Source organism: Schistocerca piceifrons, chromosome X (assembly GCF_021461385.2).
Source record: "Schistocerca piceifrons isolate TAMUIC-IGC-003096 chromosome X, iqSchPice1.1, whole genome shotgun sequence".
In the NCBI taxonomy this organism is placed as follows: Eukaryota; Metazoa; Arthropoda; class Insecta; order Orthoptera; family Acrididae; genus Schistocerca; species Schistocerca piceifrons.
In genome coordinates this window covers 282,756,103-282,773,244 of record NC_060149.1, presented here as the reverse complement: position 1 = coordinate 282,773,244, position 17,142 = coordinate 282,756,103, and the positions used below count along the sequence as shown (strand labels likewise).

At 43.8% G+C, this 17,142-nt stretch overlaps 1 protein-coding gene and 1 pseudogene across 2 annotated transcripts in view; one reads left to right on the top strand and one right to left on the bottom strand.

Annotated features, from left to right (window-relative positions):
* LOC124721774 (glutamate receptor ionotropic, kainate 2) overlaps positions 1–17,142 on the bottom strand; it is a 203,662-nt gene that overhangs the window by 101,825 nt on the left and 84,695 nt on the right. For both annotated transcript variants that reach the window (XM_047246884.1, XM_047246885.1), the window contains exons 6-7: positions 11,681–11,822; positions 304–459 (exon numbers count right to left, since the gene is read on the bottom strand). In XM_047246884.1, the coding sequence (XP_047102840.1) occupies positions 304–459; positions 11,681–11,822 (298 nt within the window). The remainder of the gene's footprint in view (positions 1–303; positions 460–11,680; positions 11,823–17,142) is intronic.
* On the top strand, positions 8,556–8,673 carry LOC124723260 (annotated as a pseudogene).

Genomic DNA, 17,142 nt, shown 5'->3' with positions numbered 1-17,142 from the left:
ACGAATGGAGGAGGGGGGGGATATTATCAGTAGCATATTGCCCCCATCTCCCTCCCCCTCCCCTTGCCTTTCCAGATATAATCGTTAATGAAATTCTTACATGCGATTAGGGACTGAAAAAATTAGTCGTGCTTGTGTTTACCGGTTCTTGTGAACAATGTGTAGTGTTTTAGTGTCTTGAAGCAGCAGGCACAGACTGTAGACTCAGTATTCGTTACTGTACCCAGTTTTTGTCGAATTGATATCACTTAAGGTATTACAATTTTCTGCTGAATTCATCCGTTATAAAAGGTTACTACTTACCCTAATTGGACCCATGTCTGCTTTCCGGCCATAGCTGCCGTAGCCCCAATCACGGATAACTTTCTTTATTTCTGGCTTCTCTGGATCCACAAGACGAAATGCGGTGATATTAGTACCGCCGTATTTGAATTCTTCCAGGTCGACACTATGAAGATCCTGAAACAAAGGTCGGGATAAGTTATGTTTAATTTCAAGGTTTTGTACATCTTGTGCATTGTTGCGATGAGTAATCTAAACACAAGCTCTTAAAAAAGGAAGGAAAAAAATCACGTAGAGATAAACTAATGGCAGTGACAATTAGTCAACCACTGAAGATTATGTTTTTACTTTCATTTATAAGGGCCTGTGAAATGAAAACGAAACAGATGGAAAGAAGGGAGGCAAACTGTTTATTATTTCACAAGTAGTTGCCATAGTTGTTAATACAGTTATCCCACCGTGAGACAAGACGGTTAATGCCTTTAAGTAAAAATGTTTGCGGTTGCCTACGGAAACATGATTGTTTCCCGGCGTGTACCTCTTTCCTCGAAGCGAATCTGAGGCCTCGAATGTCTTTCTTCAGGGTTCCGAAAATATGGAAATCGTAGTGGGAGAGGTTGGAACTGTATGGAGATTGTGTAAGGGCTCCCCAGAGAAACTTTTGCAGCGTACTCGAAAAAGCCTTAGCAAGAGATGAGCCCGCCCACACACATCCTCTTACACATCCTCCATACAATCCCAGTCTCTCCCCATGTGATTTCCATATTTTTGTGGCCCTAAAGGAAGACATTCGTGACCGTCGTTATGCTTCGGACGAAGAGATGCACGCCTGGGTATAATCATGGTTCCATAGGCAACTGCAAACATTTTCCCACGAAGGAATTGACCATCTTGTCCTAAAGTGGAATAAATGTATTAACAGTTATGTCGTTGACTTTTGAAATAATAAACAGTTTACTTGCTTTTTTCCATTTATCTCGTTTTCATCTGACTGCACCTTATATTTTGTGAAACTTAGTACATACTCGTATTCCAAGCTAAAATTCTTGAAAGGTTTTTTCTGCAATTGGATTCTAGCGAAGGAGTGAGTGTATACTCGGATGCAGTTATCCGTGGGATTCATAATGTCTGGACATACATGCCAGCAATGAAGAAGTGATCAAATATATCTGTGTTAAAATTACGTAGAACTGAGAATAATGAGATGCTGCACAAAGTATGCAGATATTCTAAGACTAGCTTTTGTTTTTCCGTACCATGCTTTACTGTTATTATGGTTAACAGAAGAGTTTGTGAATTCTCTAAAGTTTGTAGCAAGTCAGTAAGTGCTCTTGTTCTCAAATACTGGATGAATGTAGTCAGGATATTTGTAAGCAGTGTGTTACGCTGCCTCAAGACATATGCACAGTTTAAAACTATAATACACTACTGGCCATTAAAATTGCTACACCACGAAGATGACGTGCTACAGACGCGAAATTTAACCGACAAGAAGAAGATGCTGTGATATGCAAATGATTAGCTTTTCAAAGCATTCACACAAGGTTGGCGCCGGTGGCGACACCTACAAGATGCTGACATGAGGAAAGTTTCCAACCGATTTCTCATACACAAACAGCAGTTGACCGGCGTTGCCTGGTGAAACGTTGTTGTGATGCCTCGTGTGAGGAGGAGAAATGCGTACCATCATGTTTCCGACTTTGATAAAGTTCGTATTATAGCCTATCGCGATTGCGGTTTATCGTTTCGCAACATTGCTGCTCGCGTTGGTAGAGATCCAATGACTGTTAGCAAAATATGGAATCGGTGGGCTCAGGAGGGTAATTCGGAACGCCGTGCTGGATCCCAACGGATTGTTATCACTAGCAGTCGAGATGACAGGCACCTTATCCGCATGGCTGTAACGGATCGTGCAGCCACGTCTCGATTCCTGAGTCAACAGATGGGGACGTTTGCAAGACAACAACCATCTGCACGAACAGTTCGACGACGTTTTCAGCAGCATGGACTATCAGCTCGGAGACCATGGCTGCGGTTACCCTTGACGCAGCATCACAGACAGGAGCGCCTGCGATGGTGTACTCAACGACGAACCTGGGTGCATGAATGACAAAACGTCATTTTTTCGGATGAATCCAGGTTCTGTTTACAGCATCATGATGGTCGCATACGTGTTTATCGACATCCCGGTGAACTCACATTGGAAGCGTGTATTCGTCATCGCCATACTGGCGTATCACCCGGCGTGATGGTATGGAGTGCCATTGGTTACACGTCTCGGTCACCTCTTGTTCGCATTGACGGCACTTACATTTCAGATGTGTTACGACCCGTGGCTCTACCCTTCATTCGATCCCTGCGAAACCCTACATTTCAGCAGGATAATGCACGACCGCATGTTGCAGGTCCTGTACGGGCCTTTCTGGATACAGAAAATGTTCGACTGCTGCCCTAGCCAGCACATTCTCCAGATCTCTCACCAATTGAAAATGTCTGGTCAATGGTAGCCGAGCAAGTCAGTACTCTCGATGAACTGTGGTACCGTGTTGCTGCATGGGCAGCTGTACCTGTACACACTATCCAAGCTCTGTTTGACTCAATGACAAGGCGTATCAAGGCCGTTATTACGGCCAGGGGTGGTTGTTCTGGGTACTGATTTCTCAGGATCTATGCACCCAAACTGCGTGAAATTGTGTTCACGTGTCAGTTATACTATATTTGTCCAATGAATACCCGTTTATCATCTGCATTTCTTCTTGGTGTAGCAATTTTAATGGCCAGTAGTGTACTTGTCTTATTGTGCTGAACTTTTCACATAATATAATACCTTTTAATTAGGAAATTACGTCAGCAATTTTATTTTTTAAAATTTTGTCACTATATGAACTACCGAAAAATAAATTTCCGTGTCCTTGGAAGCCTTGAGATAGGCAACCTGCAACTGGGTGTGGGTGCCGTGCTCGTTGCTTACAAGGTTAAGTCCCCATCGCACCCTCTTCAAATTTTGTGGTAAGATGGCCCGGTGGAGAGCCCGTCAAAAATTGAATACAGATGAAGAGTGAATTCAGGGAGAAGTTGTAGTGAACTGTGAAAAAAGAAGCAAAACAGAAACAGTGAACGTTCCTAGCTCAACGATGTGCAACATCGAGCGAAACTGAATAGCCCATATATATTTTTTTCCACAAAATAATGAACTGTCCGTCCGGTCATTGAAGTGTCTGTTCGCTGTATTCAAACCGTTTTGGAACTTTTGTCTCCTACATTCCTTTGTTGCAACATAGTTCACACGGGTTTTTCTGTTGTTTCCATTTCTGTCAGAGGTCTACGTAGCATCTCACCTGCTCTCACTATTTATAACATTCGCCGGCAGTTGTGGCCAAGCGGTTCTAGGTGCTTCAGTCCGGAACCGTGGTGCTGCTACGGTCGCAGGATCGAATCCTGCCTCGGGCATGGATGTGTGTGATGTACTTAGGTTATTTCGGTTTAAGTAGTTCTAAGTCTAGGGGACTGATGACCTCAGATGTTAAGTCTCATAGTGCTTAGCGCCATTTGAACCATTTTTTATAACATTTACTTGCGATGGTAATATATTCTTACCAAATAACTCATATTCTATAACCAATGTATATTACGACAATTGGCAAGACTACAGAAGGAGAACAGACACGTCAAACGACAAGACGGAAAGTTCATAATTTTGCAAAAAAAAGGGCGCGAGTGAAGTATGAACACGGATCTCCGGCTTTGTAGTCGAACACCGTCACCACACATTTACGATGCGGTGGTTCTTTCAATTCGTTCGTTGTTGCACATGTTGGGCTTGGACCGCTCACTGTTTCTATTTTGCTTCTTTTTTCACAGTTCAGTACAGGTTCTTCCTGTTTTCACGCTTGATCTTTGTTCAAGTTTTGACGGGCTATCCACTGGTCCATCTTACCACAAAATCTGACGGTGGTGCGATGGGGAGTTTGCCTCTTTAGTAATACAGATGATTAGCAGAGTCCATATGTTTAACATGTTTGGAAGCCATAGGACCTCGGTAAGGTTTTGTAACCAGATGGGCACACACCAAAATTTAGCGCTGCGAGATATACTGAGGCGATAAAAGTCATGGGATAACGATACAGTACAGATATGTACAGATCGCTGTAGCACCGCGAACACGAGGTATAAAAGGGCAATGCATTGGCGAAGCTGTCATCTGTTCTCGGTTGATTAATGTTAAGAAGTTTACGACGCGATTATGGCCGCACCGTGGCAATTAACAGATGGTAGTTGGAGATCGGCGCATGGGACGTCAGTTGCGGAAATCATTAGGGAGTTCAGTATTCCGAGATCCACAGTGTCAAGAGTGCGCCGGAAATACCAAATTTCAGGAATTACCTCTCACCACCGACGGCCTTCACTTAACGACCGAGAGCAGTGGTGTTTGCTTAGAGTTGTCAGTGCTAACAGACAAGCAACACTGCTCGCAATAACCGCAGAAATCGATGTGGGTCGTACGACGAACGTGTAAGTTAGGACAGTGCGGCTAAATTAGGCGTTAATGGGCTATGGAAGCAGACGACTGACGCGAGTGCCTTTGCTAACTGTACAATACCTACAGCGCCTCTACTGGCCTCGTGGCTATATCGGTTGGACGCTAGACAACTGGAAAACCGTGGACTGGTCACATGAGTGCCGATTTCAGTTGGTAAGAGCTGATAGTAGGCTTCAAGTGTGGTGCCGACCCCACAAAACCATGGACACAAGTTGACAACAAGGCACTGTTCAAGTTGGCGGTGGTTCCATAACGGTGTGGGCTGTGTTTACGTGGAATGGACTGCATCCTCTGGTCCAACTAAACCGAAAATTGAATTAGAATGATTATGTTCGGCCACTGTTCCCAAACAACGGTGGAATTTTTATGAATGACAGTGCACCATGTCACTGGATCACAATTGTTCACGACTGATTTGAACATTCTGGACAGTCGAGCGAATGAATTGGCCATCAATATCTCCTGAGATGAATCTCATCGAACATTTACAGGACATTATCGAGATATCTGTTCGTGCACAAAATCTTGTACTGGCAACACTTTCGCAGTTATGGAAGACTATAGAGGCAGAGTTACTCAATATTTCTGAAGCGAAGTTCTAATGACCTGTTGAGTCCATGCCAAGTCGAGTTGCTGCACTACGCCGGGCAAAACTATATCCGACACGATATTAGGAACTATCCCATTACTCTTGTCACCTCAGTGTACATCTATATACGGTTACTGAAACTCAAGGTGAAATTGATTTTATTGCGACCTTGGGAAAATGTTGTCAAGTGATAACATAACATCGGACGTAGAGTGAGAACAGCGAGGATTTTCAATGTGCCGTTTGAGGACCGGCAGACACATTTCAGGACGCTTATACGAAGTATGCCATTGTGTACCAGTTAAACAGAAGCAATGAGCCACTAACACCCACTTGAATGTGAACAACGGCATCCACGTATTACGGACTGATCTCAGAAAACATGCACCACCTTAGGCAGAAATGGACACCAAGGCGCTACTTGTTTATTAGGACCAGCCCAGGAAACTTGTCCTGTGTGTCGACACTGTTCAGTTCCAGGGATAATGTCCACGACTTAAATCCAACAAACCTCCCACATTGAGTGGTATCTCAACAAAGCGGGTCTATCTCTATGTACGCTTATGTGACAATCAGTTATTTCTTCCGAAAAAAATGGAAACTGTGAATACCCGTCTCCTGTAAGCGTGATACCGGATGTGGTGTCGATAGAACTCGCCCCAAATTGTCTATGTGTACAATGGCCCAATCATCTGCAACAAACGAAGTTTGTACTTTAAAGATAAACCTCGCCATTTCTCAGTCGTTCGCAGCGCATACGAGACACAATGACGAGACATCGCTCCCTCAACCAAAGTCTGATATGGTGACCAAATATTTCTCTTCCTAGCTTCATTTATGCTAAAGTTTTCCTTTAACGGCTAAGTCGATCTTATAGGCAATGTTGTTCGAAAGTTTATCCATAGTTAAGAAACCTCCATCTACGCCTAAGAACCCCTTTATCACAGTCCGGCCAAGGTTTGGAATTCAAAGAGCGAGAACGCAAACACTTGAGAAATGCACGTAGTGTCAATCTCTTGAGTGATCAAGGACCTACAACCGACGCTCTTTGGAAGACGCACAAGTAATTTATACGGGCACTCACTTCTTCGAAATCGTCTCCTGTCTTCATAGTTCAATCACCAGACCTCAAATATGACCCCAAAATAGAACAGGCTGACGATCTAGTCTCTTAATCGTATAAAAGCTCATATTTAGCAGAGTTACCGTATGACATCGATCAATCTTCACAGAATCGCTGCGCCTATGAAACTATTGCAATCGTGACATCATATCTGCGAGTTATAAATTGACAAATTTGTACTGTACGAGGTCACTACCAGAAAAATTTAAAATATAACGGGGTCTGAATGTGTTTTAAATATAGGTATTGAAGCCGGAACGGCGACGTTATATGCTGAACTGCTCGCGATGTGCCCTTGATCCCTCGGGAAGAGGTATTGCCTTTAATTTTCGTAGCATTCGCATTTTTAATACGAGTACATGCGCACCTCGGGTACCAACATGAAAGCCATTCGAAAGTCCTTTTTCAGAGAGGAGATAATTCATTTACTCCGCAATTTGCGCTCGCCATCCATCGTCGCAGGTGATTTTAATTGTGTGGCCCATCAGTGCGACCAGACCCCGAATTTTAATTGCTGTGCAGAACTGGAATCTCTACTACTTAATTTGCATTCACACAACTTTTGGCGAGAGCACCACCCACATGAAATCGCCTATAAATACATCTCAGAATGGGCAGCAAGTCGATCTCTCAGTATTTATAGCGTGAATGATTTATTTAGACACTTCACTTCAAGTGAACACTAACCTGTCACTTTTTCTCACTACTCCACGTAACACCTTGTAATCAGTCAACAAAAATAACCGCTTTACGAAGAATTTGACACATGATGTTTTAATTTAAGTCGCCTCATCACGTTCAATTATATTTAATTATTATGGATTTATGTAATGCTTGTAATGCAAATTCTTCGAAATTCTAAACAGTCATAAACTGTATGTGCATGGTCTGTAGAGCATCAGGGTGAGTTTACTGTACTCCCCTGGTCATCGATCTCCCCGGATTTAAACCCAATCGAGAATCTGTCGATCGAGCTGTTGGCGTCATGGATCTTCATCCGAGAAGCCTGGCGCAGGCGCTGGAGTCGACATGGCTCCATATCCATGTTGGTACTTTCCAGAATCTCAGTGACTCTCTTTCTGCACGTCCGCGCTGCAAAAGGTGGTCATTCAGGCTACTGACAGGCGGTAACATTAATGTGAATGGACCGTGTAAAAGGGTATAAACGGAGGGCAATAGATAGCGCCACATATCTCGAGCCCACTGACTGTTGGGTCTTGCCCACTCGTCTCGTATAGGCTGCCTAAGGGATGCTGCGTTCTCGGAATGCTATAGAACAATTCAAGCAAATAACACTAGTGGTGTTATTTCTAGAAAGCAGATTGACAAAACTTTAATGTACAAAGGCGTCTCAAGCGATGGGTGACATGCAACATAAATGCGAGTCGTGGCTATACACAATGTTCAGGAAAGTCTGTCACACAGTTTGTGGATCACTACTAATTTTCTCATAGCACTCTCTGCTAGGCCGTGCTAATACTCCTCGAATACTTTCCACTAATGCCTGTATACTGAGCCGATCTGAGCGGCCAAGGCTGGCGGGAGCGCCGCTTATATTTACTTCGGTTTTAGGGCGCTCCTGTCTTGTTGCGGTCCTATTCCGCGCACCATTGGCCGACGTCGTTTCACCGCCTTCTCTGGTCTTTCGTTCTTCGTCTTCTTTCGGGCGCTTGTGGTTACGCCAGAAGACCGACTAACCTAAAATTTATTTGATGACAAGGGAGATGGAGGTGGTTAGTAATCATATACCCTTATCTCCAAAGTTGACCATAAAGGCTCAATAATATTGAGATCTTGTGACTGTGGTGGCCAGCATAGATGTGACATTTCATCCTCGTGGTCACAAAACCTGTCCTGGATGATGCATGCTGTGTGAATAGGGGCCCTGAAGTCTTGGAACATAGCACCACCACTGAGGAACAAACACAACATCAGGGAATGGACCTCATCAGCCAAACTGGTCATATAGCCCTTCACAGTAATTCGGCCTTACCGAATAACGACGTGGCATATGGAACACCGGCAACGGCCTTGCCACAGTGGATACACCTGTTCCCGTCAGATCACCGAAGTTAAGCGCTGTCGGGCGTGGCCGGCACTTGGATGGGTGACCATCTGGGCTGCCATGCGCTGTTGCCATTTTTCGGGGTGCACTCAGCCTCGTGATGCTACTCGACCGAATAGTAGCAGCTCCGGTCAAAGAAAACCATCATAACGACCGGGAGAGCGGTGTGCTGACCACACGCTCCTCCTATCCGCATCCTCATCTGAGAATGACCCGGCGGTCGAATGGTCCCGGTGGGCCACTTGTGGCCTGAAGATGGAGTGCTATGCTATATGGAATACCACAATACGACTGTCAAAATCATCATCAAAGCCTCGCCATGTTTCGCACTCGTGACTTAAACTCTGCCAGAAGTTGAAAACAGTATGAAATAAGACTCATCTGACCAAATGACTTTCTTCCATTGCTCTATAGCCCAGGTTGGCACAACGTTTTCCTGTTATGGGAATTTGCAACACTGATGTGCGGCTTTACAGTTCCAGCTCACCCTGCAATTCTGCGCTTCTGCAGCCCTCTTTGTGTTGTTTTGATGCTGACAGGATTCGTTAGTACGACATTCAGCTCTGCAGCGACTTTTGCAGCTGTCGTCCTCTTATTTTTCGTCACAATCACGTTCAGTGACAATCAGCTACGATCATTCAACACACACTTTCGTTCTCAATGTGACAGTGGTCCGATGTTGCACTACATGGGAACATGAGTGCAGACATACTAGTCGTCAAAGTTCCAGTCGACCACTTCTGACCATCACAGAGGAAGATCGCTGTATTGTGCACCACACAAATTGTAACCACTTCACGATGCCCATCATTGCAGTAATCCACAAGACACAGATACACACTTGACACTTCATAACAGGTCGGAGGTAGACAACGACAAACCATCGACACTATGCTTTTCTTCATGACGGAAATGTATTTCCGCATTTACTCGCAGTGCTCATTTACTGAGTAAATAACTAACTTTGACTTACGGTTTCCGTATTCAAATGCTATCGAATGACGTTAAAAATATACAGCGTTTTATTTTGAAACAGCCGCTCTTGGTTGAATATGCCTGTACTTAGAAAAAAAGTTAGAAGTATTAATGACTAGCTGAGTACACGGAAGTAACGGGCTACATATGTATAGCAATCTAGTCCATCTCTTCCTTCGCCCTGTCTCTGGCCATCTCCCCCACCACCCCTCCCTGTACATCTCCTTCTCCCCTACTGTCTACCTCATTCACTCCCACACTCTATCCATTTACTCTTGCCCCTCTCTCTGTTCATCTGCTCTGCCCCCTATCACTGTCCATCTGCTCCTCCTCCTTCTCTCGTTCCATCTGCTGCTCCGCCCTTTGTCCATCGCATGCTCTAAGTCAACCTTCTTCTTCCCTGTTCCTCTGTCCATCTCTTCCTCCCCCTTAACATGTCCACCACCTCCTTCCCCTCTCCCTGTTGATCTCCTCCTCCCCTCCATCATCTCGTCACCCCTTCTAAGTCCATCTCCTCCTCCTTTGTGTCTCTGTCCTCCTCCTCCTCTCCCTCTGCTATGTCTTCTACCCTGTCTCCCTGTACATCACTTCCTGCTCCCTCCCTCTATCTATCTCTTTCTTTGTCCATCTCCTCTTCCTCCCTCTCCTTGTCCATCTCTTCCTCTTCAGTTTCTCTGTCCATTTCCTCCTATCCTCTCTCTGTGCATCCCTTCCTTCCCCTCTCTCTGCCTGCCTCCTCCACCCACTCTGTCCATCCACTTCTTCCTCCCACTCTCTCTGTCCATCTCTCCCTCCCCTTGTCTGTGTTCATCTCCTCTTTCCCCTTCTCTGTTTGTCCATCTCCTCTTCCTCCTTTCCCACTGGCATTATCACCCCAACCCAGTAGGAGGTTGCTGACTGTTACCACGAAAGTATTTCTTTCCAGATATTGAATAATATGAGACGAAATTCGAAATCGATGCAGGGGGTAAGGAAGAGCTTTTTACACGTGGCTTTGCATGCGTTTGCGCTTGTCACATATGTTTAACAGTTTTCACTCATATTTGTACACATATTTCGCCCTGAAGTTTCGTTATCACGCACCTCAGTGTATGTGTCCTCATATCTCCAGAACTATTCGTCGCACAATCATATAATTTTGCAGGTACATCCACTGCTATATGTGGCCACTGCCTGCGAAAATTGTTACAAACGGGGTTAATAGTAAAGAAGGAATAAATTAAAACGTCATGCACGACGAGCCAGTTTTCCACGCATCTCCGTGTTTCTGACATTATATCTCGTGAACTATGTGTTAGCAGGTACACTCCGGGGTATATTTGAATACTGTCTGCAAAATGTTTTGCGAACAGAATTAGTAGTAAATGAGTAATAAATTATAACTTCATATCTGATGTGACAGTTTTTCTGCATGAACAGCGAAAATGCAATAAGCGATCTTTCCTTTTTTCGTTTTGTGAGGCTACCCAACTAGAAAAAAGTATCGTGTAGGTTTGAAACTACGGGCAAAGTTGGTTGAAAGTCAGGAAATGCTTTCATTCTCAAATATTGGATGGCCGCGCGGGATTAGCCGAGCGGTCCCGGGCACTGCAGTCAGGGACTGTGCGGCTGGTCCCGGCGGAGTTTCGAGTCCTCCCTCGGACATGGGTGTGTGTGTTTGTCCTTAGGATAATTTAGGTTAAGTAGTGTGTCAGCTTAGGGACTGATGACCTTAGCAGTTAAGTCCCACAAGATTTCACACACATTTGAACATCAAATATTGGATGAATATAATTTGGCCATTCACACGTCTAGAGCTACGATACTTTTTCACCCTCAGCCCCACGCTGGTTCATACCTCCACAGTGGTTCTTTCCAGACGGTAAATGATACGTTTGGTTGAAATCATTGAAATCAGTCCAGTGGTTTAGATGGAGAAATGGAACATGCATATATGCACATTTGTAAACATCCACAGTTATAATTTAAAAAATATTAAGGTCCCCATGACACCTTACAAAGAAATGTTAACAATAATACATTTTCAGATTGGTATAAGTCTTATATTTTAACATTACAAGACTAATTATACTATAGTAAAAATCAGTGTTAAAAATCAGTATTTACCAATGAAGTTATTAGGTAGCTGTGATAATCACTCATCATTCCAATTTGTTGTGCTTGCTTGAGTACGTCGTATATCCGTGATGTCGAGCAGTCAAGCACAATGTGAGATTCGGCCGAATTTTTTATTTGTTTTAGCAATGGCCTGAAACAGAAAAATTTGTTAAGCATAGCATCATGTCTCTATGATTCAAGAAACTGTAATGTTTTGTTTCTGTATTTGATACTCTTCGAAAATTGCAGCATGCGACCACAGACAAGAAGAAATATTAATACCCTTAAGAACAAGTCTGATGATTCGCGAAAGATAAGTAGTTCAAGTGAAATTTATCTGAAATCTCCAAAAACGAAAACCTCGCTCTAATGAAAATTGCAGGGATGTTTTGTTGTACGTCTCATACATTGGGTCGAGCTCTGCCATTACATTAATCATGCATCATGACGGATGAACTACCAGAGTCATTTTTTGTACACGTTAGATTTATTTATATAAAAAAGTGACTGCTTTCATAAATGAAACAGCTGTGAGAGTGTACGTTTCTTATGTTGCGATATGTTATATTGGTCTGAAGAGAAACACGAGGATGGTATACCGTTTGATACTAAGTTCAAGAAGAACAGCATTCAATTCCAATGAGGTTCCAATATACTCAATATTCACAATATCACACTTTGCTGATTGTGCTCAGTTACTGATTATAGCAAGCCACCCTCCATATTGACAATCCTTTTGGTGCACCAAACTGACAAATTAATTTCGTATATTCAAACATGTTCTATAATCGAACATAAAGACGTTGCCTGACTTTTTTTTTCATTTTGTTTATGTTGTGACTTTTTTTCTGCATTTCGAGAAAGTTTCATATCATAACGTTTTGAAGCATCTTTATTTTTCTACTTTAGCCTTGATTTGTAGAAAGAGAATATTTAAGAGGGGAAAGAAAATATAAGTGAGCGCACTATCTGCGCATGGGATATGTTATTGATGGTTGATCATCAGCTGTAGTTTTGTGTCAACCAGGACTGCTGCAATTTTCTAAGCCGTCACCTACAAGTTTGACAATGCACAAATGTAGTCACTGAAACAGCCCTCATCTTACAGACGACTCTGAGTATACAGGATGAAACAGAACTCCAGAGAAAAAAGTACGACTGTCTGAGCCGTGACAGTGATGCTGACAGCTAGTCAGACACTCGCACGGTGCATTTAGTATTAGTGAGCGTACTGTCCGTCTGTAGAACGGGTAAGGCGCGCGGTCTACCTGGGTTTGACCGAGGACAGATTGTGATCGCCCGGAGGCTGTGCACGAGCATTTCGGAAACTGCACGACTTGTTGAGTGTTCGAGAAGTGCTGTCATGAGTGTCTTCAACACGTGGCGAAACCACGTCCAGAGGTTGCAGGGTTGGGGGGCCACCCCTCATTACAGATGTCGGACATCGTAGGCTGGGCAGACTGTTAAAACAGGACAGGCAGCGAACTGTGACGGAACTAACATCAGAAACAGCAGACCTCGATTCTGGGCAGAATACAAGTGCGCCTGAACTCACAGTGCACCGAACACTCCTAACAATGGACCTTCGCAGCCGGCCACCTATGAATGTGACAACGTTAACACTATGACATAGACAACTACGACTGAAATGGGCATATGATTATTGGCACTGGACGCTGACGCAGTGGCAGGGCGTTGCATAGCGGGCGGCGGCTCTAGTTTGCTTTGGGAAACATTCACATGGGCATCTATGGGACCAGTGGAGCTCGTAGAATGTACTATGACGGCCACGGATTATCGTACACTGGTTGCAGACCACGTCCACCCTTACATGACGATCATGATTCCCTACGGCAGTGGCATTTCTCAACAAGATAATGCGCCATGTCATAAGGGCAGGAGTGTGATGGAGGGATTCGAGGAACGCAGTGGCGAGTTGCAATTGATGTGATGTCCCCCCAACTCACAAGATCTGAATCTGATCGAACACATCTGGGATGTGATTGGACGTGGCGTCAGAGAATTAGGTAACTTATGTGTGCAAATGTGGTGCCAACTCCCTCTAGCGGCCTACCAAGGCCTCACTGCTTCCATGCAACGACGCGTCGACGCTGTTATCAGCGCCAAATGTGGACATATCAGCTATTAGGTAGCTGATCATAATATTCTGACTAATCAGTGTAAAAGTTAGACACAATTTGTGAGAGCAGACACCTTTGGCAACTAGATGGTGGACTAGTCCAAGGGATGGACAGCTAGGCAAACAAAAGTAGTCCATCCAAAAACCATATTTTATGAGAGTAGGAACGAAGCGAGAATTATTTCAGAGAGTGTTCTCGAACAGTTTCCACTGAAGGAACCAATGTAGGATGTTATAATTTTGATAACAAAATGGTCACTAAAGTGGCTTGTCTGACTTCACAAAAAGCCAACATGTTATGATTAGGAGTGATATACCGTTCTGTAGACGATAACAAGATGGAGCTTGGCTGAGGTAGGATCTATGTTAGACGGCGGTCCACCTTAGTTACACCATAAGCTTTCTATTTGTTCATTTGATGTTAAGTCTGAATACATACAATCACATAGGCAGTGCTTTTAATTGGTGCTTCAAATTGTAATTTTGCTGGTGACAGTGTGTGCATGTTTAGTTATAGACAGGTTAATTGAACGAAGATTATGGCGCATCATATGATGTCACGCAACCAGATGTCGCTAAGTTGGGCGATGTTAATTACCTAGTTGTGTGTCAGTGTTGTGATAGGTTATCGCTGATGGCTGTCTGGTTGTGACTGTGGGATAAACTTCTTTTGTGTCTTGCACAAATTGTGCGACTCATTACCAGCAGATCCAAAAATCAAATGGTTCAAATGGCTCTGAGCACTATGGGACGCAACTGCTGAGGTCATTAGTCCCCTAGAACTTAGAACTAGTTAAACCTAACTAACCTAAGGACATCATAAACATCCATGCCCGAGGCAGGATTCGAACCTGCGACCGTAGCGGTCTTGCGATTCCAGACTGCAGCGCCTTTAACCGCACGGCCACTTCGGCCGGCAGATCCAAAAATATATTGTCGGTTCATTTCTAAATCCCGCATAGCAGGGCAACAAAGTGGCGGTGGTAATTGTATGTACACGTAGCTAATTCACTAGGGTTAAACTGACTTGTCGGTCGGAATTAGTTTCAGTCGCGAAGCTCTTTGAATTCTGACGATTGTTGTTGTCAGATTTGCATAATACACCAATTTAACTGGAGGAAAAAGGCCTCAATATTATACCTAATTTTACCAGACTAATTTGTTCCTTCTTTTATTGTGTACAGACAGCTTCTGAAGTGTTGCGTTCATGACAGCTTGAACCAGGTTTCACGTGTGGGAGTGCAGAGTGAGAACATCGGCATCACAGGTAAGGGCAGGTAGGTTCACAGTTCAAGTATGTGCGACTGGGCTTCAAGTAATGCTGCCTCAGATGGTAGGTTCTCTGTTGAAATTAAGTCACGCACCCCTGTTAGTCCCCCGCTTACAATGTCTGGTAGGTTGTTCTATATTACGTTACAGAAGTGAATTTTTGGCTGGTTCTTTCTCTTGCTTTAAATCGATATATGTACAGTGCTGGTATAATTAGACTATGAAGTTACGTGTGGTAGAGTGTTATTATAATTATAGTCAAAATTCATAACCAAGGGGAAGTAAACGATGTTCTGTGTCATTCCTACATATTTTCTGAGTGTTTTTGTATGAGGCATCCTTAGTCTCCGTTGATTTGTTGCAGAGTAACAATGTAATAATGATTTATTCGGTTGTTACCGTAATTACCTTTGCCTGCATTGGAATACGTTTACAAAAGCGGAAAAGCGTATAAAGATGTTTCTCGTAGGCGTCTACGTACAGGTGCAAAAGTACCGTGGCGTGCTTGTGGCGCGCCGGCCGCTGTGGCCGAGCGTTTCTAGGCGCTTCAGTCCGGAAGCACGCTGCTGCTACGGTCGCAGGTTCGAATCGTGCCTCGGGCATGGATGTGTGTGATGTTCTTAGGTTAGCTAGGTTTAAGCAGTTCTAAGTCTAGGGGACTGATGCTTAGAGCCATTTTTGCTTGTGTTGCTGCGGATACAGCTCACTCGTAGCGTCGGTGTGCAGCTCTTCTGTTGGGTGCAGTGAATCCATATACGAAACCCACGTCGGTCAACTCTTCGTCAGTACACCTTTACATATTTCTGTGCATCACTGTTAACGAACAAGTGACAAAGACGGAAAAACAAACCGAAGACGGAATCGATCCGTACTGAACAGATGCTTGGTGGTGACGAATGATGTGGACATTACTCTTGTCAGCAGCAAATGTCGTGAGGTAATGAAAACAAGACACACAGCGCATACCGTCTTCATTTCCTCTGCTGTGCAGGTATTTTCAGTGCAATACAAAGATAAATGGAGGAAATAAATCAAATGAAATGCATTTTGAGTGTAATAAGTCACTGGTGACCACGGGTTCTTCACGCCAAAATAATCAGCAAATATCCCTGAAAAACCTCCGAAATTTTGTTGTAGAGTTCGGGTTCATCCTGTATATAACGGCGTATGTGCAATAAAACCTTCCCAGGATTTTAATCGCATAAGTCTAACGTGATCGCGGCACTGCGGGACTCACACCCTTTCCTCCGAAATTCTGGTGAAATGCCGGACGTACCCTCAAATGGCGAGAAGTGGGATAACGCAGTGCATGAAATGATAATTAAATCGACAGACTAGCTACAAACAGGCGGTGATATACATCATAGGGGACATGTTGAAAATGTTTACCCCGACCGGGACTCGAAGCCGGGCTCTTCTGCTTACATGGCCGACAATGTATCCATCTTTTTTTTTTCGGGTCTCCTTCCTCCCCTTCAAGCCGTCCTTTACGCTCGCCAAGTATTGCCTTCTCGGTCCGGCTTCTCCGCCTTTAAAGAATGTTTGTAACTTGATGATGTGGAAATACGCTTCTTCTGAACGACAAACGAAATATGCCCCTTCTGTTGCCTTTGTTTGCAACATGGCTTGAATAAAAATAAATGTACATTCCATTGAGAAGCCAGTCACATAATTGTTATGGAAATGTAACTGCATCTGTAAACTTCGTTCTCCGTGCGTGGAAAAACTAAAAGAAGCAAACTCATTATTGCTGATAAGTAAAATTTCCTTCTTCAGAAGGTAATGAAGTAAAGTGGGCTTCTACTGCTTGATTTTACACATAATTAACATAAATGTGTCTTCTTGTGAAAAGAAAAGGAAAGAAAGACAGAAACTAAATAAAGGGTGTATACCAGTTTCATCACTGTGCTTCCCCCAAAACAAAGTAATAGATACACATAGGCTTAACTGGTCTATACTGATGATCTTCTCTGATTACTTTCTGTTGGAAATCCTCCTCCTGCTACGTGCAGTACAAACTTTAACCAAAAATCATTCGTCTAATATACGAAATGCTTGGATG